A 21,657-nucleotide genomic window follows, 5' to 3' on the forward strand; every position below is an offset into this window, starting at 1 on the left:
TTGGCATTGGGCATATTTATTGACATAATTATAAGTTTAAGTGTAAATAGAATACAACAACCGTGCTTGAACCGATAAAACTGGATAAATGTGCTGGAGGTAGGTAATATGTGGATAAATACAGACAAATAAATACTCAATCAACACTCACACGAAGAACTCCATTATATGATGACTTTAACAACTCTACTAACTGGACAAAAAAGGTTTTTTGTTTGTTTGTTTTTTACCTAAGGCAAATAATTTAAACACAAACCTGATTAATCTATTACTGATATTTGTTATTTGTGGGAGCTATACTTAAAAAGTCCTCTAGATGGCATCGGATTACAGAGAAACGTGGCGCATAACAACTGATATATGAAGCTCATGTAGCCAAAAACATTAGATGAACTTGACATTATGTGTTCCAGAATTTTATTTATTTATTTAGTCGTTTTTGTTGCATAAAGGTCATGTTTAAAATATATAAATATGTCAAATAAATAAACAATTCCTGTGTTCCAGAGGTTGATTATTATATAAAGATAATGTTTAAAACTATTTAAAAAATACTAATAATTATATTTTCCTGATTTAGCTTAGTGTCAAATTTAATTTATTTATAGATTTTTTTAATTGTTGTCATAAACTCAAAAATCTTAAAATATGAACTTACATTATGAAGTATTATGTGTTTAACTTTAAAGTATTATGACCTACCAAAACAATTTCACCATCAGAATATATATATATATATATATATATATATATATATATATATATATATATATATATATATATATAGGTAGGTAGGTAGATAGGTAGATAGATAGATAGATAGATAGATAGATAGATAGATAGATAGATAGATAGATAGATAGATAGATAGATAGATAGATAGATAGATAATGTAGACAAAACAAAGTCGTGTAGAAAAAGAGTTTAATTATCATCCATTAATATTAATGATTAATTGTTTGTTTGTTTTAGATAACCTGCATATTTTTGTATTTACTTCATGGAGTGATACATTAATAAAGCAACACATAATTTAATTGATCACGATTTATTTTGTTGACAAAGATTTTCATTCAAAAATGTTCCCTTTAAGATGTGTTTGTAAACAGAGTTACCTTTTACAATCATTAATGTACTGGAAAGATGTATCATTGCATTTCAGATGTATTTCATTGCTCACTGTAACATTACAGCCCATCAGTACTTTTTTGAGGTTTTGGGTCAGCTGAACATGGAGCATTTTTAAATATGCCTTCCTATGACAGATATATATAGAGTTTAGATTGCTAAAGTGAGTCTATTAAGTGAGTTCATTCATTGCTTCTGTAGGACAGCTGTGAGAAGACACTGCAGTGTGTTTGTACAATGCCCGATCAAGATCAATGACCTGGCCTTGGACAAGGATTTTCTCCAGACACCCACGAAGGTAATGTGTGCTTTTTGCCTTCTCGCTGTCACCTGAAAAAAAAAAAAAGTTCAGTGAATTAACTAAAGCAGTAGAAGTAGAAGTAGAAGAATTTGTTCAATACAAAAAAGTTGTCTGTTTGACAGAAACAAGTGAAACATACAGAATTTAACACTGAATATAGGGTGTTGGTGAATGGAGAACATCAGCATGGAAATTCTTGCTTACTTCCACCTCGCAAATTTACCTGGCACTCCCCCAAAAGTCAGTAGCATCCCCTTTTTCCACATGGAGAAAAAGTCCAGACTTTCCTTTTCAAGCTCTGATACGCTGTTTACCACAAGTGAATGTTTCAGTATGGTGAGAGTAAGTGTTGCAGGTTCACGGGGAAGGACAACACTTTCCGATTCCTCTTTCAGGCCCAACTGCTCCTTCTGTTACAGTGCAGATACATGGGCTACACTTTACAATAGGGTCCCATTAGTTAACATTAGTTGATGCATCAGCTAAAATCCACTAGCATTAAGCAAAGCATCTATTGCAGTATTTATTAATCCTTGTTTCTTTTTATTAGAAAAATATATAACTGTCCATTGTTATTTTGTCACCTCAGGACCATTAAATAATATTAACAGATACTCTTTTAGATTTTTTATAACGTATTAGTAAATGTTAAAACATTAACTTTGATTAATAAATGAAAGATTAATAAATGCTTTATTTTTCATTATAAGTTTGTGTTACTAACTAATGTAATGTTATCAAAAGGAACCTTATTGCAAAGTGTTACCAATACATTTTATAACAAAATTGCTTGTAATAGACCTGTGTACTTTAAAACAAAAGACTTGATGTTAATATAACTCTTTTTTGTAATAATCATCAGCAGCGTCATCATTTAAATGTTAATAGCATTTCATTAATGATACAAATTATTATTTTTTTACTCTGTACATACCTTGACATCTTTATTCCCTTCTAACTCTCCCAAAACATACTCAAATCCTGTGCTTTGGAGACTCAGCGTTGTCCCAGTCCAGGATCCGAAGACCTCCACTGTAATACCGGCCTCTTCTGTCTTCAGTCCAGGAAGATCTGTTAGGATATGTACATGGAAGGATAATTTCATCCAATCTGCAAAGCAAGTTTAAACATGTATGACTTTTCGCTCACCAGATGTATTAAACATAGCCACTCCAGTTCCTGGAAAATAGCTCCCTTTCTTGATCTCGGAGAAGCAGGGCCGGGGTTCCCATGTTTCGTCTGTATCCCAGGTAGCGTTGAGATTTAACCAATGGCCTTCTCTTATACAAGCATCTATTTTTGGCTCAAACTGAGGAATAAAATAAAGGAAATTATATTTAATGTGGCCAGTCAATTCGATGAGTAGTTATTTATCACTTTTCAGTTAAAATATTCTACAAATACAAGTAAACGTACTAGATGGAAGAGCTTTCGTTTGTCCACCAGCATGCCACCAAGAGCGAGACGTATTGTTCCTGATAGGTCGTCTTCCATTAGTTTAGAATGGAGGCCGACTACAAGCTCAACCTTGTTGTTTACCTCTAGCACCACAAATTTGCCTTCATTGCGCAACTCCAGCTGTCCAAAACCAAAAAAGAATGCTAAAAAATGTGTTTTATTTTCTTTATATATACATATATATATATATACACTACCTTTCAAATGTTTGGGGTCAGTAAGACATTTTTAAAGAAATTAATACTTTTATTCAGCAAGAACGGAAGTTTACATTGAAAATAAAAGTAAAGAGTCAAATTAGCTTATTAGAATGATTTCTGAAGGATCATGTTACAGTAAAGATAGAAGTAACGGGTGATGAGAATTCAGCTTTACCTTCACAGGAATGAATTGCATTTGAAAATATATTACAATAGAAAACAATTATTTTAAACTGTAATAATTTTTCACAATATTACTGTATATTTTTGAACAAATAAATGCAGCCATAGCATAAAAGACTTCTTTCAAAAGTGTAAAAAAAAAACATACAGCCCCACACTTTTCAACTGTGGTCTTTATAGGAGCATAGACATAGGTTTGTTGTTTTAATTGCTATCAGGCTTCAGAGAAATCAGTAGAGATTAAGAAAAGATAAAGAGATTTTACCAAGTGCCAGGCCCCATCATTGAGTTTGCGACCTCCCTTTACGCTCACTAAGATGTCTGCCTTCCCAATTTGCATTTCAGGTATGCCATCACGCAGTGAAAGCACAAACCAGTCCCGTCCTTCTTTGGTGTCTCCATAAAAGACAGCCCCCTCTGGATCAAGGGTCCGAAACTCAAAGAAAGATCTGATGCTGTATGTGCGAGGTAAGACATCTCACAGTGATGCACGATGAGTAGCTATCGCAATTAAATGCCTAGAAATTACAATTTAGAAAGCCAAGCCAAATTGAGTCAACTCACCTCGTGATGTCAGAGAGATTTGCGCTCATCTGCATTACGGGAGTCCATTTGGACTGTCTGTGTGCAAGATTGATGACTCTCTTGGATATCTGGATCTGTCATCCCAAAAATCAGAAAATGGTTTTGACATCATACAACAATCATAAAGCAGCCAAGAATGCTCCGATTACGTTTAGACCTATCTCTCGCACTCTCGCTAAAGGCTAAGTAAACACATGCATCTGCGATATCCCCAGACAAGCTGCCAGTGTAAATACTGCTGCCCCGGGCAAGTGTGCAACCAGGGTTCAGCGAATTCAGAGTCAAATGTGCTAACTGTGCAACGAATTTGTCAGCTAAAGTTGTTTCCAAGCTGTAATATATTTAAAAATGTAGAATTTGGACATGTTAGCAGATGCATAGGCACTGTTATACCAAAATGATTTCATTTAGCATGCCAATACTGGTTCAGGATATTTTTTTCTAAATAGAAAAAAAAATTATCACAAGAAGGAGCTTAGATGTTTTTCATAAACTTTATATATTCTCTATTTTTTAGTAAATACACTCAAAAAGTATATAATCCTATTTTTTATATTTATGCATTAATTAAATAAAAAAAATCAATCAAACATAATTGTGTAATCCTTTAAATGTCATACGATGAATAAAGAAATGTTAATGAATAATAAAACATCAGTTTTTATCAAATTTAATGGAAATAACTAACATTTTCAGTTAATGTGATAAAAAAAACACATTATACAAATATTGTCAATGAAATATCTAAACAACGAAATTGACTTGAATAATTTTAGCTTTAATATTTGTATTAGATAATATATTACTTGACATTTTATCCGAATTAACTTTCAAATGTTGAAATAAACTTAAAGAAAAGTCTTTTTGTAGCTGGAGTTTCACAAGATATAAAAAAGAGGGTCAATACTGTTTTTTAAAAGGCAAAGCGAGTTTATTTTCTTTTGTATTATATGAACTCATGAACTTTCATTTCATTTTTCAGTGTAAAATAGGTGAAGTGCATCAAGCAAGCAAGCCTCAGTACACAGAATCATCATTCATATCTGTGCTGTCAACTTTAGCCTTTACCTTTTCATTTCTGTTGATTCAGCTGCATGGCAACAATTGCTTCTGCAGTTTATGCTTGCATATTATATTTAACAAGCACTACTTTCTCAACATACCTGCCTAGTAAAACACAAAAGGCCTTTGTGAGTATATGTCTCTTATGACTTGTGAAACTCTAGTTAAAAAAGAAATTTTAGACCTGTCATTTCGAGATCTCATACTCACCTGATCACCTGACGCTCTCCTGCACAGCAGAATCAGGTACAGGCCTACCAGTACTATGACCACTTCCTTTAGATAGTTCATTCTCTTTTAACTCCAGAGCTTAGAAGATGAGTAGATACAAAAGGGAATGGACTTTGGTTTAGCCTACTTCCATCAGACTACCTCTCTCTCTCTTTCTCTGAGGAGTGAGTAAACTCCAGTCTGGCACACAGCTTCCCCTGAAGACCAGAGAATGAGGATTTCGACATCACAGCACTGGAAAATATTGATCTTGTTTGTTTTGTTTTTAGTGTACAAGTCTTTTGTATGCTGATAACATGGTGATTCTTTTCACGAGTGTACTATTACACTAGCCTTATTGGCATTCAGTTATTTGTTTGTGCTACGGTGTTTAATGAATCAAAACATGAAGTGGGTGAAAGTTGGGAACAAAAAAAAAAAAAAAAAAATGAATGACTGAATCGTTGTAGAGTACACTGTTAGAAAAAGAAATTCAAAAATGTTACCTTTAGGGACACCTAGTACAACAAAATACTAATGTATCCTTTAGGAATAGATAAGATAAATATAAATTATATAAATTTCTGACTTTTGTTACTTTTCAGAAATTTTTTTGGACTACTTAAAAAGTTCAGAATGTAAAAAAAAAAAATAGTAGAGAGACATTTTATGGTCAGAACTATCAAAAGCTAAACACTATCATTTTCTGGCACAAACTACCTTATGCAAATCAATTGTCTTGATTAAATGGATACTGTCATTTCTTAGGTTAGTAAAAATGATTTTGAGTGGCAAATGAGGAACCTTCTTAAAGGCATAGCTTAATGCAGTATGAGTCTTAGAGGAACCCTTTTAGTGTATAATAATAAATTAAAAAGAATACCAAACTCATAGGGCAAAAATGTAATTTATATATAATTTTTAACAAATAGAGTTTTTTTTGTTTTGTTTTTTTGAAGATTTCACTTGCCATCTTCGACCTAGCACTCAGTCTGATTACATGACATGAACTTTGAAAGGTAACTGATGTTTGTTCGTCTATTACATTGAAACCTTGATGTATGACTAGTGAGGCGTAGGGGGCTTTTTTTGTTATTGTTGTTTTTTGTGTAAACATGTTAGAATGCTAAAATAAAAGTATATATATATATATATATATATATATATATATATATATATATATATATATATATATATATATATATATATATATATATATATATATATATATATATGAAGAGTTCAGATGCAAAAGCCTCTAAATGCCATCTGAAATTTTCATCTAAAATTAGGATTTTTATCAAGCTCCTATGCTTAGGTTGAGTCATTTTACTTTAATGGCAATGTACAGGTCCTTGTCCAGGCTATTAAAGTGAAATAACTGACCATAAATATAGGAGCCTGATAAAAGTCCTAATTTTTTATGAAAATTTCAGATGGCATTTAGAGGCTTTTGCATCTGAACTCTTCATATATATATATATATTTCAGACTAAAGCTAACAATTACTATGAAAAGAGGTCAAATTAGTTTTGGAAAAGTTCTACCATTTTGTTTAATTATTTGATAGGTTGACTTTCCCAATTCCATGGCCGGTACCAAAGAGCAGGAAAACCTGGCCATACATCCAACAATCAGTAAATGATTCCAGTGTCAGAAAAAAATGTAATACAATGATACCTTAAGCTTGTCAGTGGGGCCTACCCATAAAGGTCACATAATATTAGTAGCTTAAGGGTACTACTAATATGCACCCTTATTAAAAAAAAACACTAATATGCAATCTCTTTGAGGGTACTGCTCCAGTGACAAGCTGGTGTACCTCAAAGGGTAGGATTTTTTCCTGACAGGGTAAAAAAAGTCAAGTTTATTTTGCTTTAAACATTTAAACACATTGCCGACATTGCATATTAATGATGAAGATAAAAGATATTTTGCACATCATCAGGTTAATACTTTATTTGTATGGTTGTAGCGTGGACAGAGGGAGTAAAGAGAACAAGAGCAAAGAAATTAACTGTTGATTGTAGACTTGAATCGGCAATGTGTGCCAACAGACCTTTGTATTAAACGGTCACAAAGTCAACAAGAAGACACAAATAAAGTTTTCAAACATTTCACTTCTCGGAAACTGCCCAAATATAACGTGGACCTCTAAAACAATGGCACAATATAACATTGTCACAAAAATACCAGACAATTTAGTCACATGCCTACAACTATGACCAAGTGCAGAACATATGCAGCTGGTAGATTTCAGTCTCTTTGATTGACATTTGAAGCCTCCAAAGGGTCCTTGTTCTGGGTGGACCAGGATGATGCTAATTTGGTTGTAGTTCGGGTATTGTTCAAAACCAAACATACTGGACAGATCTGGGATTATTTCAACACACATGTCCCCAAAAAGCTAAATTTCTAAAATATTTTAAATCTTTTTTTTTAAGTCTGTGCAAATATTCAGTAGTCTTTCCAGATGCTGACCGATAAATAGCCCCTTTTTTTTCTAAAGTAGGACTAGTAGTAGTAGTAGTAGCCCACACAGTCACTATCCACTGAATTTCATTGAATGTCTGCTGATGGAAAAAAACATAAGAACATAAATTGTAACTCATTATGTTGTTCCTCAAAGCAGTACTTAAATAGAACGTTTTATAGAAAATGTAATGACAATTTTTTTCTTTGTAAGGTGCGTTCAGATTATGTGCATATTCTTAATAGCTTATTTAAATAAAAAATGTAAAGGCATCTCGTATGTAAACATCAGAATTTTAGATTTAGTCTTTTTCTTTTTTGGTTACTGATTCAGAATTTAGCAATTGCTATGTGGGCCAATATTTAAACCAAGTCAGGCTTAAAAATAATATATTTTTTTAAAAAGACAATGTTATTAGTTCGCTGAAAATAATTATCAGTTTTTTATGTGAACCTCTCAACATATGATTGTTACCTTTTTTTTTTTTTTTTTTTACATTCGTTTACACAAATTTAACATTATTAAGTGTTTAACTCAATTCAATCATTTACACACTTTTAGAATTCATGTAAAAATGTTGTCATGGTGAAGGAAATACAGCAAAAATAAGAGGTCCAAAATCAAACACAAGTTTGTTTGTAGCAATCAAGGGAGATAGACCTTGTTTTGGTTTCCTTTTCCTTTACCACCACACATCCTTTCTCTCTCACACACACACACTTTTACAATGCAAACAAAAGGCTTGTACTCATACTCGAGTGAAGCTACATGATCCACAACCGTTCATTGCATTGTGTTTTACTCTCAGGAAATGAACAGTGCTGCGGCTACATTGCACAGTTTCACACTTATTTCAAAGGGAGAAGATAAAATATGGAGAGTAGACCGGGAAGAGGGTGTTGGAATGAAAAAGACTTGGAGATGGAAGGGTGGTATTTGAAAAGCTTTCTTAATGCTTGGGGAAAAGAAATAAGGCAACATAGTAGTATCTCTTTTTGGTTTTAGATTTGAAATTTCGTTTGTGTTGAAAAAAAGTTTTGTGAGGACATGCCTCCAGAGAAAAAAAGCAGGAGAAAATGAAGAACCACGTATGGAGGAAAATTGAGTTTTGTGAAAACACCAGAAGATACTGAAGAAGCAATTGTTGCTCATGCGTTGTGGTTATATTGAATCCAACTTCCTTGACATGTCCCTAAGACTACTGTATATAGATATATTTATGTATGTATATATGAATACCTCATAGCGGTTCAATATTACTTGTTATTTTTCAAGTCAGTGTACAGAAATGATCTACGATTTTTCTTTATTTTTAACCTCATGACTAAATTACATTCATATTCTTGTGTACTTGAATGAGTTTCAAGTACAAGCCTTTTCACACTACCAAAAAAGGAAATTATGTAAATCAAACAAATAATATAGTGAATAAAAAACAAAAACAAACAAGAAAGTACAAGGGAGTGCTTTAGCTACTCCAGTGCTATAAGTCCCATAGTGCAGGTCCTGCAGGGGCGTCAGGACTGACTGACGTCCCCTCCCTCTCTTTTCTCTGCTGCGGAGAGAGAATCTGCTAACCGAAAAAATGGTGGCTCGCTTGTAGTAGATTATGTTTTCCTAAAAATAACATTCACCAACTACTGCCTCTTACGAGCGTCCTTTATAAGGGAAGCTGCATTTATGTTGTAACGCACTGCCAAGTTGCGCTTTTCTCCACTTTTCTCCCATTTTTGCTCATGCTCTCACTCTGTATCGTTGTCTGTTTGTCTCACTTGGTTTCTCCCTCTCTGTTGAGTTTCAAATTCTGTCAAGTGAATGGAGTGACTTTGGTGGACACCAGGGGGCAGTGGGGAGGAGAAGGCCACAGACATGAAGGAACGTATGTTGTTGGAAGAGATGAAACAGAGTTGGCAGGAGTACTGGAAGTACACAGACTTATTACACAAATGATCAAGGATTAATACCAACATCCTACAAACCAAACTATGCGAAACACAATCTGTCCCTAGACATAGCACGATCAAATATAGAGTGGATTCTATATCACCATACATTTGACCTTGTCATGATGATCCTGGTTAGTGAAGGCATCACGTAATAATATTTTGAATCCATATGACATGTAGCTACACCATCAAGTTGCTATGCTATGACTTACGAAAGAAGAACTTCATCTATGATTTCTATTTACTGACCTATTAAGATTATAGCCGTTTTTTCAGGAATGATGCTTTTATGTGAACTTCCATAAAACTGACCAAGGCTGATGCAGCACAAATTATTTTAAATGTGCATGCCTACACCCCCAACACACCCCACAAATAGGCTTACACAAACTTGCAGGCACACATAAAGCCGAAATACTGAAAAACACATGACTGGAGTACCGATGTTGTAAGATATGACACTATGAGCTACCCCAAAGTCTCCATGCATTACCTCTATATAAAATTGCACACTATACACACCCATGCATACACACACACACACACACACACACACACACACACACACACACACACACACACACACACACACACACAAACTGCTGCTGCATCTTCCCTGTGTGTCTGTGTGTTGAGTATGTTGAGCCTTGTCAGGAATAGCATTTTGCTTTCAGTAATAAGCCACCCTTGTATTACTATAAGAAGCATAATTAACACAACTATTATTATCATTACTGTTGTTATACTGTCCCTATTATGGGAAGCAGACAGAATTAATTTAGCAAAACACATATCCTGTTAGCTGTTATTGATCATTGTTCATGTGTTATCCCTAATAAGATTTCCAAGCTCTAACAACACTAGAGGCAAAGTAGTGGTGTGTTGGAGGTGCATCTTGGCAGTGCCTGAAGGGGGCGTTATATCTATTGTTCTTTACCCCCTTATATCCTTTCCTCTTGTCATCAAGACACCTGTCCATCTTTCCACCATGTTTGATTCCTATGTATGTCTATGCATTTACTGCTTTACAAAAGAGAAGTAAGAGCTGTGCAAGAGTGTTCAGTTAACAAACAGAAAAACATATTTTCCACCCAAAATGGCCTCCACTGCTCTTCCACAGATATTCCCTTGCTGCCATTTTGTACTCACTTATGGGTTGTCCTGCTTTGTGCTACTGCTGCCGCCACTGTTGTATAGGCTGGGATTCACCACTAAAGGATGGGGCACTGTGCCTGTTAAAGGGGCAGCAGCAGCGGCATAATTGAAAAAAGGAAAGAAGGGTAAGGGCTCTTTATCCCCTGATGACATCATATTTAGAGCCATTGGAAGGGCAGCAAGGTTATATGGGTATGGCAGTAGCTGTGGGCCATACAGTAGGTGATAGGGGTCAGGGTAAAAGGGCATTTTAGTGGAGTCAGAGTGTGGTACCATCTTCCCAAGTGGTGGAAAGGGCAGGGGTCCAGCAGGGTACGACATCAGGATTTGCTCCTCCTGTTTCTTACCAGAGCAGTACCCTCCAGGTATGACCAAGGGAAGAGTAAGCTCCTGTACAGGGTAGCCCGAGCCTCTGTGGTGTTCTGTAGGAGTGACAGAGGTGTTGTCCTTTGATTCAGGCTCTGCTCTGGGCACTTGAGGATGTAGCAGATTGTGGCACGAAGAATTATCACTCATCCCAACAGAATTTGCTGGCAATATAAGACCCTGTTTTTCTGTGTTGTGCCTTCCTCTGTATAATTGGCTTTGCTCCACCTGTGGCCGCAACTGTAGGTCCAATGGTCCTGGAGAGTGACAAGGTGACTTTGAATACCTTTGAGAAAATCCTTTTGGAGTGGTTTGAATGACAGAGCATGTAGGAGATGGTATAGGACTGAGTGGTTCCTCTTTGGGTACTAGCAACGACACCTCATTACAAGACTGTTCCTTTGAAATGTTGGATGGATGTTTAATCTGTTGAACAAGCTCCTTCTTTTTTGCCAGTATTGTTGGCATGGATAAATCTTGGGCTTGGCTGCTGGATTGAGGAAAGAGTCTTAAATCCTGAGCATCTTGTAAATCACTGAAATCTTCATTTGGAATATTGTCACCTTCTCTAAACACATAACCTCTGCCTGCTTTTAGTGATATGGGTCCAGATGGAGTTGTTTCTCTTCTAATCTGGGGCTCTGTCAGCATTTGAGAAACTTGGATTTGCCTGTCGTTTGGTGTTGGGCTTCTTTTCTGCTGATCTAGTGTGTCTAAATTCCGTTTCTCTGGTGTCCTGTAGTCTAGGCACTCTGCACCATTCATTACTAGTACACTAGGGAGGTTAGGAGAGATGACGTTAAACCTTTCTAAAGTGGGGCTGTGCATAACTTGGGAAAACTGTGCACACAGTGGACTGTGGACTTTTTCATTGTTTGCCACTTTGGGGCTTTCACAATTTCTGACTCTTTGGTGTTCTTCCATCTTCTCACCCAGTTGGTTGTCAGTGATTTTACAGTCTGGTTTGGAGTAATATATGACAGACACGGGCTGTACTTTCTCACAGTTGGTGTCTAAACCTTTGCCTGGTGTAGTTTCTACTGCAGAAGGTGTGCAACTTGGCATATCTTGCTTTTCCTGTGTGTCTTCAACCTTGGTTGGACTGCCTAACTCATGTCGCTTGAGGTGGCAGTTAAGTGCAGCAGAGGTTTTGCAGACCTTATCACATTGTGAGCATGTATACCTAATCAAAGGCCTCCTGCCCAAGCGAACTGGGCTGCCTTTCTCTATGGAACTTCCATTCACTCCATTATCATCTGCTTTAATTTCTACCTCATTTCTTAATGACTGAGAGGTGAAGAAAGTAGAAGCAGACAGGGGCTTGTTTTTGGGATGCTGAGTTCTCTGATGTTCCTCTAGTTTGGACTGTGAGGAGAATGGAGCTCTGCAAAGCATGCACACAAACTCAAATAGATGTGTCAACTCATGTTTGTCTCGTTTCCTAGGGCTGGAGAACCAGCGTCCACATGTTCCACACTCAGAAGCCTGATCTTCTGACCATTGTTGTTTGATGATAGAGGACACTGTGTTTTGATGGTTGTTTGGAGCCTGAGGGACAGACGAAGGGAGAGGAAGATCAGGCTTTCCATTAGTTCCCTTTTCTTTTTCTTTCTGTTCTGTTATTGAAGAGACAGGACAAGTGTGTGACATATTTTTGACTTCAGTTTTCTGTGATTCACAGACTTCTCTCCGTTCTTTCTTTACTTTCTGTCGCCTCTCCTCTCCCTCATCTGCATCTTTAACCTCAATTTCTTTATTCAGGTTTTTCATGAGTCTTTCAGCTCTCCTCATAGGCCTCAGAGATCGTTTATAGTGCAATTTGCGCTTCCAAGCTTTAGCCCCTTGCATATGAAGGGCTTTTCGCTTGGGTTTGTAAGAATAGTAAGGCCTCCATAGGTTGTCCTCCACATCATGGTCATTTCTGTCCTCCCTGACCTCCTGCCGGAAGAAGTATTTCCTCACCTTGCCTTTTAGTTTAGGGGTTTTCCATTTGGACTCTACCTCCTTTCTTTCCTGACTGGAGTTACGGTGTTTACGTTGGTGATGGTTGGTGTGCCGCTGCTCTCTCTCATCTTCTTGTGAGAGGTTACTCTTTTTGGGTTTGCTGCGTGTAGGGCTTTTGTCCCTCCTTAGATCTGTTTCAGAGATGCTCCGTTTGACAATGGCCTCTTCCCCTATGCGCACAGTAATCTGACAAAGTGGACCGCTGCCTTTGACTTCTGATCCCATTGCTAAAGGTATTGTCTTACTTGACTCTGTTTTATTGTGAACTTTTCGTCCCTTTTGATGTTTTTTTGTTGGATGTCTCATTTTCAAGGGCTCTGGGTCTACACTGACAGCATCCCATTCCCTGTATGCCTCTGTGTGCTCTCTCTGGCTATGTTTTTTAATCTTTTTTTGACCGGTTTTTGTCATTAGATGATTTTCTGGACTTCTTTTTCTCTCCACAGAGTCCATCTTGTTTCTGTGAACAATGACAGAGGAAGAGACTGCAGCACTGTGCATGATGACCGAGGGTTTGCTGTGCGCAAATGCAATGACTGAAGAGACAGCTCCTTCTGGGCACTTTTGAGTTTTGCTTTTGCCACTGTTACTACCTGACTGCCATAAATCTGAGCCCTCTGTCTCTCTTGCTTTTAATGTCATGTCTTTTTGAGGAGAAGCAATTTTTTTACCCTGCTCAACTCCCACCCTGATAGGTAATCCCTCTGGCTCAGTCTTGATTTCTGGGGTTTGAAGATCTTTCAGGAAAGACTCTAATTTCTTAGTGTCCAGAGGTTGTGGGAGGCTGCTGTCTATAGATAAAGGCAGGGTAACTGATGAATCAGAAGTGAGTAATCCATCAGCCATTGGCTGACTGTATGTTTTGTAAGGTCGCTTTAGAGATCGCATGGGCAGCAGGCGATACAGTTTAAGGGCATTGACCTTCTGCTTGTAGCCACCATTGACTGTTTTTTCACTTGAGATCAAGCCAGGATTGATACCGTGGAATGCCTTTTGGTGTGTTTTAAGGTTGTAGTAAGTAGGAAATGCCTCCCAGCAAAAGATGCACTGGTAGCGCCTTTCACCTGTGTGCCACACTTCATGTTTGGTGCGGTACTCAGCCAGAGCAAAAACCTTATCACAGTAGTGACAGGGGTACTTCCGTCGCCATGAATGCACATTGGAGTGTCGCTTTAGGCTGGACAAAGTCATGTAAGAGCGTTCACACACAGAGCAAAAGTAAATGATATGTCCATCCACCACTTTTACAAAGTGATCCTCTTCCTCCAGGGTATCGCTGCAAGTCAATGTTTCAGCATGATGAGCGTGAAGGTCTCGCACTTTCTTTATGGGTCGGCCAGGCCTTGCTTCTTGTCCAAGCTGTTCTGGCTCTGCAGCCTCATCTGCTCTCTCTCCCTCCACTTCACCCTCCTCCAGGGGCTCTACTTTGGGTGGCACTGGAAAAGCTGGCAGCCCTTGCCTGCAGGTGGCCTCATGGGATTGCAGTCTTTTATTATGGATGAAGGCTTTGCCACAGTGGCGGCAGCTGAGTACTCGTCCCCCCCGATGGAGACGCATGTGGACAGTGAGGGACGAGGCAGTGCTGAACAGACGGTGGCACACCCCGCACAGTAGTTCTGGCTTCGGCACTGCCCTAAAGGAGTTATGGAAAGATGGCGTGGGGATAGTCAAGGGGGAGGAAGTTAGAGAGACAGACGAGGGTGAAGGAGGAGGAGGAGGGGTTGATGAAGACGAGTGAGGGTTAATGCTAGGGAGAGGAAGGCTCAGTTCAACATGGAGGCTGTTTGCCTTGCGTTTTTTGCCTTTTGAACTCTCTGGATCCTTCACACTTTGGTCCTGGTAGGCTCTTGCACTGAGGTTGAAAAGGATGTGTGCTGTTTCTGTTGTCGAATGCTCTTTGTATCCATTATTGAGGATAACCCCAGCTGTCTCTTTTGAATAGTCAATTTTGTTAGAGTGTTGTAAGGGAGATGTTGGGTATCTGGAACCACTACCATCAACAGAAAAGGACAAAGATGACTTGCAGTTCTTACTGACTGGAGCAGTTAGATCAACAGGGAAGGATGAGGAAGCACATGGCAGGCGGTCAGTTTTTGTTGACGTTTTCGATAATTGTTTGTCTCTAAATGCTTCCCCTATCCACGCTGTACCATTTGAGCCATCTCTGCCATGGACGTCATTGGAAGAAGTGGGATGGGATGAGGAGCAGTGCTTCTGTGAAGAAAAGCTAGGCAGTCCAGCACTGAGGGGAAAACTGAGCGATATCCTCGTAGTTTTGGCACTGTCCGCCTCCTCCGTGCCCTCACCCATCCTGTCTCCTCTCATGTGTTTATTTCTGTGTTTCATTGGATCCTTGTACAAGTCCTCTGAGATTCTCTCCAAGGCTATAGTTGGCCTAAAACAGAGCACTAGACAGTCAAAGTATGTATCTGCAGTCCAGCAAGGTCCCGGAAAATGCTTTAAAGAGTGTCTGTTCTAGCTATGTCTTCAGTGCAGAAGTTGACAGTTGAAGGATGGTGAAAACCAGAAGTGTCAGATCAAGGATTGTCATGCATTGCACATTCAGCTCCAAGTATGCAGTGCAGGTGTGGAGAGGGTCCCAGCTATCCTCCCCTGACACCATGGTCCCGCTCTTGACCCTGCAAAAAATAAATACATAAAAAATAGTTCAAATATTCTGTTTTAATTACAGGAACCATTGAAGATTTTAGACAACCACAAACCAGAGAATCTAGTAGTATTATTCTGACGAAAAACACATTACAAAAAGTGTGCATTGTGTGGTGGCAAATCAGCATGCTAGAATTTAAAACAGACTTACTGCCTATAAAATACAGGCTAGCAAAAAATAAGCAATACATTATGATTATTATACACAGGCAACTTAGTCAGACAAGGTTGGTTGCAATCATCTTAGTTTTCAAATTTGGCATGGCAAAATCTGAAAATGTGGAAACAATCTCAGCAATTAACCCCACTGAGTCACAGCATTCCCTTCACCTAATTGAAGACTGCTAAAATTTAATTAAGATTTCCCCAACAGAGTGTTATTTATAGTCAAAGTGCTCCAGATATGCCTAGACTGAAAAGGTACCAAAATATAGATGACCTTTTGAACCGAAGCATTGTGTGTTCCTGATGCTGATCTCTCTCTCTCTCTCTCTCTCTCTCTCTCTCTATCTCTCTCTCTCTCTCTCTCTCTCTATCACTCTTTTTTACTACACTTTATGGCATTTAAAGCAAAAGACCATGTGATGAGTACTGTCAATGAGTTTTTCATTAGCAGTCTGAGAATTAATAGTCCACAGTGTTGTTGTGTTCATATACCCTCATTAGTTGCTCATTTAATGACTTCTTTTTTTGCTTAAACTTTTATACCAAAATCTACCATAGATGCTGGTTAACATTCTTAGTTATCACTAATGATGCGACACCAGAGAAAATCCCCAGTCATGGTTTTCTGCCTGCGTTTTAGCCAGGCAGGCAGGCAGGCAGGCCTCTGTAAAATTCCACAAGCAGCCCTGAACGCACTGAAACTAGGTCAGCACTGTTATTGCAGAGAGAGAAAGAGAGGAGGAGGGAGAGCAGTAGAGAGAGAGAGAGACAGAGAGAGGTGGGGAAGAAAGCAAGATCCAGGCCTGGAGACAGGAACAGCCACAAACACACAGTTAAACATGCACAGAAACACACACACATACACACACAAGCAGTCAACAAGCTTTATGCACACGCACATACACTCTCCTCTCAACACACAAATACATTTGCAGGCGTGCAGGCACATATGAACCGGTCGGTCTGTAAACAAGTGGCTGTACAGCTAACGTTACCCATCATACCACATATGCAGCTGCTGAAAGTGTGCAAAGGATGAATAGCAGAAGACCTGTATAATAATAGATGTTATGTTAGAGTACAATTAGACAGGAAGAGTTGAATATTATTATATTAAACCTGTCCAGCACTTGTTGTGGCTGTGGCTGCTATGGCATGAAATAAGGCCTAAGAATGACACAGTTTTACATGGCATTCACATTGGGAATGGACAAACACATCTGCCACCCCCTCGTTTTCTCTGTACGTCTGTCCCTATTTATCTCTCCCTCTCACCCTCCTTTTCTCTTCACATATGACGCACACGCTGCCTCTCAACAAACAGTCCCTGGTGCTAGAGGCTGGCCAAGCGTGACAGGGCCTTTGCCTCCCCCCTCTGACTGCCACTCTACTTGAGCATGCGTTCGACTGAAAGAGTTAGAGCTGAAGTATTAAGGTGTTGGATCTTGCACTATAAAATATAATGTCGAGTGTATTAAATAAAGGTTAACAAACTGACTTTCTCCCAAATGGAGGAAATTGAAAACGAGTGTCAGAACCATGTCATCAGCTGGAACATGAAGTGCATGCTAGTCATCGAGGTAAAGATTTTCAATTTAAGCACACGAGATGACTTGCTTTATAATGCGGTCACGGGTGGGTTAGGAACTGAGAAGAGTCTCGGAAGAAGATGGGTAATGAGCTAAAGGTCTCGCATTTAGCTGGGCCACTGAAAGAGACCATGGACTGAATGGTAGTGGGAGAGGGTAATGAGTGAAGGCCGCCTGTTTCAGTATCGCCGTGACGGGGCCCACCGGGGTGAGGCAGACTATGAAAAGGGGGATGTTGCAAGTTTCTGAACTCTGCACAACCCCCTGCCAAAAACATGGTGGAGGCAGCCAGAGGAGAGATGAGGAGTAGGGAAAAGACCAAAAAGGAGGAGTGGGCTGGTTTGGAGAAAAAAGAGGGAAGCAATTGGGAGATGGAGACGGATGGTCCAAGGTTGTGTCCACGGTAAGATTTCCTCGCTCCTTGCTTTCCCCTCTAAGCAATTTATGGTATCTTGGTGATTTGTCTTGAAGCATGCTCTAGCGAGTCTGCCCTTGTTACATGCTGAGTTTGACATGGTCCGCTGGGTTTAAACTCATCAAGTGATTCCCAGAAATCTGTTGCTGTAATATGATCAAGGACAATATTCTAAGTAGAGCAAAACTTGAAGAAAATTGCCATCACAGACAGAGTGAAAAACCCTGCTAGTGACCTGGCTGAAGCTACTTCCTTTAGATCATGCCTGAAGCTGCTTCTATAATGCTTCAGTTTGGTTAGGAAAGTGAGCAGCACTGCCATGTTTCCATTCTTATCTGATGCCCTTGTCTCTACAATATGCCAGATTCTTTATGCTAACATGTGTGAGTTTGAATAGAAAATATCCCATGCTAGCTGACATGAACGCTTAAGCAGCGACAGGAAATTCAATTTGATTTCTAGTGTATATGCAACTCACTTCAACAAGACCATACAACTGATTGGCTTCTAACGACCTCTGACCCTTTGGCCTTGCAGGGGTTTTTAATAGTGTACTTCCAACTATGCAGTACAGCAAAATACAGTGTAAATATAAACTCTTAAAAAAAGTGCATGTGCATGTTATAAAATCTAATAACATACACCTTACGAAAACACGGGTAGATGCTGTTTTTAGGAAAATGACTGGCTCCATATTCCAAGATGCCACTTGATCGTTAATTCTAAAAACATGTCCTTCGCTACTGAGATAATCAGATATGAACTTGCCACATCATAAAGTATCCAGATCTAGCAGAACAGAAACTATGATAAGAGAACGCAAAAAAGTCTGAAGCTTTATTCTGATTCTACTTTAATCAGCGACTCACCAGCCCTGAAAAAGAACTGCGTGGTTCAGCCACAACAGCCGAGGATAAGGGAGACAGGCCTTGATTAGCGCGCACACAAACCCACACGCACACTCATTTCTGGTGTCTACACAGAACCAAAACACCATCGATATGATATGAGAGTGGCATAGAAATGCAAGAAGCAGGAAGAGGTGAAGACAGAGAGATAGATAAGAGGAAAAAGTCTCTCCTTCTCACTCCCATTCTCTGCTACGCAAGCACACAAGACAACGTACCTCGAAAAACCTTCTGCTGCATCTCGGCTGCGATGTGTTCTCTCTCTCACTCTCTCACTCTCCCTCCCTTGGTCTGTGTGTCCTGGTCTGCGTGTTCCTGTGTGCGTGTATGAGTGAGAGAGAGAGAGAACACAAGGAAAGACGAGCGCGTGCACACAGGCAGCGCTATGTAGAGGGCAGAAACGACTCTCTCGCACTCTGACTCTCCCCTCCTTCTGCCGCTCTATCTCTCCTTCCCTCACCCGCTCACTCGCTCTCTCACACTTCAGTTTGCCACTGACACATGATTCTGGGCTGTTTTTGCTTCTTTTTTTTCAGGGGTACACCCTTACTCACCCACACCCACCTCCCAGCCTCATTTTAATTTCAATTCTCTTTATATTCAAATTTGTTTTTGTTCATTAGACACACACTTTAACCATGCACACTCTCTACTCTACATACACCAAGCCTGATGATAGCAAGGAAGGGAGGGAGAGCGGGAGTAAGGGAGAGAATGAGCGAGTGAGAGGACGCCATTTAAGCAGTTTGTTACGTGCACTGCCAGTCCCCAAAATGGCTGAAAACAAACAGGAGCCATGCCAACAGAAAAAAAAGCTTGGCCATAGAGACAGGGAAAGAGATAAAGAGTAGGAGCAGGGAAAAGTGAGAGAGAGACGCCAGACAATACTTGGGTGAAACTCTTTAAGTGAGGTAGCCAAAAGAGAGATCAAAGAGAAGGGCATGGACATGCACTTTGGTTTCCATTTTATCCTCGCTCTACTTCCCTGACTAAAGAGGAGGACGTTTATGGCAAGAAGCGATGGAACAGAGGAGTAAACATTGAAGTTTTTGGCCGAGATGGCCTTCTGTGAAAGATTTGGCCTTCTCGCCATTACGTGGAGCAAAGAAATAAAACCTCTGCAAACTTTTTGCCCTGCCTTCGTTTGCTGAATCAGTCCGTCTGGTATTTGTTGGATGGATCGATCTTGCTCTAAATTCCTAATCTATCTATAGCTACTGAAAAGTGCAGGAACCACCTGTTTAAAAACAGCATTGTGTTTGAAAAACTATTTAAAACTTGACATTCCAAAATAATTTTGGACCTGCGGAGAGAGCAGGGCAACAGGATAAGGAGAATGAGGCTTCATATTGAATTCTGTCCTCTTCTGTCCACTTTTTCATGCCTAAATTTCTGCTGAACAGCTCATTATACCCCCATCCTACGTTCCTTTCCCCTGTGCCTCTCGGTCCTTCTCTCTGTTTTTCCTTTCTCTTTCGCACTCCTTCTTTTTCTTTTCTATTGTATGCCAGCCCACTTGTCTCCATGGGAACTTGGTTTGGAAGGGGTGTTGTTCTTATGATCTCTCCGACTTGTTGGAACTTTGTCACTTTTCTCACACTTCTGCGTGGTTCTTACTGTGAGCTTGATTATAGAACTTTCAGTTCACATGCTTGTATTTTCTCATTTTAAATTATTTGTTTCTTGCTATGTTTATTTTTTTGATTTTATTATAGTTTGGGTAACGTCTTCAGTAAGGATTACCACAAAGTAACACTATAAGCTGTTTGGGAACTGGAACATGGACATAAGAAACTCAAATGTAGAGTTCGAAATCCAAGATATTTCACCACAGTCAATATTAAGAGCATGGTGTCCAGAAAACATGCCAAGATATGTAGACAATGGATGTTTTATCACTCGGTATCAATAAGGAAATTGAGTTCTTTAAAAGGAAGTATGTCTATTTGATTTAAGGTACCTTTGGGATAAGATCTCAGTTCAAATCAAAGTCAGTGTGATAGCAAATGTTCAAGGATTATGCATTCAGTTATAAAACATTTATATGAGTTAAATTGTCTTGTAACTTCTCATTTCTTGTTTAAAAAAAAATCAGACAGAGGTGGTCTTCACAAATTGTCGTCTTGAATAAGCGATTCAGCTTTGTAAACACGCTTTTTCATATTCTAAATTATTGTATTTGTCATTTGATTGCCTCTAATCTTTGTCTGCTGTGAAAATAGGTGGCTCAAATGCTCCCCTGCTCGCTGCTGATCAAAGGCCTTCTTTAACATGACATATGGATCAGCAGACACTAATGAGAAGGCAGTGGCCAGCTGAATCTCCACGGTAACAAAAGAGGCTGGGACATCTGGAGTCAGCCACACACAGACTCCTGGGGAGTTTTGGGGAAGAGGGGGCTGTCAAATGTCCGCCTGCAATGGGAGGACTGGATAACAAATATGGCAGTGGGCAGATGAATGAAAAGCCAAGTTAACCCTCTAATGTTGTTAGTTTTGCTGTCAGAGTACAAATAATCAGTGTTTACATGAGAATAGTATGACAACCCAGAATCTTTTCTTTTATTCATGTTTATCACAGTTTGTTTAGGTGGCTTTTACTTAAATACTTACTGCTGTTATGACTATTGCATTGTCATTGTTCTAATTTATTTTTATTTTAACATTTTTCTTTTATTATCTATTTTTTGTTGTAATTATCATTTTTTTTATTTTAATTTTGATAGTTTTTCCATATTATTAATATATGATTTTAAATATATAGTTCCTGTTTCCTGCAAATTAATGATGCTTCTGAAAATGCTGCCATTCTTAGTTCATCCCTGTTTTAAATTTACAAG

General features: G+C 38.8%; 2 protein-coding genes across 2 annotated transcripts; both read right to left on the reverse strand.

Moving 5' to 3' along the window:
- Positions 1–1,032: 1,032 nt before the first annotated feature.
- On the reverse strand, positions 1,033–5,313 carry LOC128025227 (sex hormone-binding globulin). The gene is made up of 8 exons (XM_052611358.1): positions 5,128–5,313; positions 3,835–3,929; positions 3,536–3,725; positions 2,846–3,007; positions 2,579–2,738; positions 2,364–2,500; positions 1,653–1,839; positions 1,033–1,458 (listed from the first exon to the last, which is right to left on the reverse strand). The coding sequence occupies exons 1-8, from the start codon at positions 5,206–5,208 to the stop codon at positions 1,301–1,303; spliced, it is 1,170 nt and encodes a 389-aa protein (XP_052467318.1). The 5' UTR covers positions 5,209–5,313; the 3' UTR covers positions 1,033–1,300.
- A 1,746-nt stretch (positions 5,314–7,059) lies between these two features.
- LOC128025228 (zinc finger and BTB domain-containing protein 38-like) lies at positions 7,060–19,266 on the reverse strand. The gene is made up of 2 exons (XM_052611359.1): positions 19,037–19,266; positions 7,060–15,710 (listed from the first exon to the last, which is right to left on the reverse strand). Exon 2 carries the CDS (start codon positions 15,415–15,417, stop codon positions 10,696–10,698), a length of 4,722 nt encoding a protein of 1,573 aa, XP_052467319.1. The 5' UTR covers positions 15,418–15,710; positions 19,037–19,266; the 3' UTR covers positions 7,060–10,695.
- Between the last annotated feature and the right edge of the window lie 2,391 nt (positions 19,267–21,657).

This window comes from Carassius gibelio, chromosome A12 (genome assembly GCF_023724105.1).
Source record: "Carassius gibelio isolate Cgi1373 ecotype wild population from Czech Republic chromosome A12, carGib1.2-hapl.c, whole genome shotgun sequence".
Lineage (NCBI taxonomy): Eukaryota > Metazoa > Chordata > Actinopteri > Cypriniformes > Cyprinidae > Carassius > Carassius gibelio.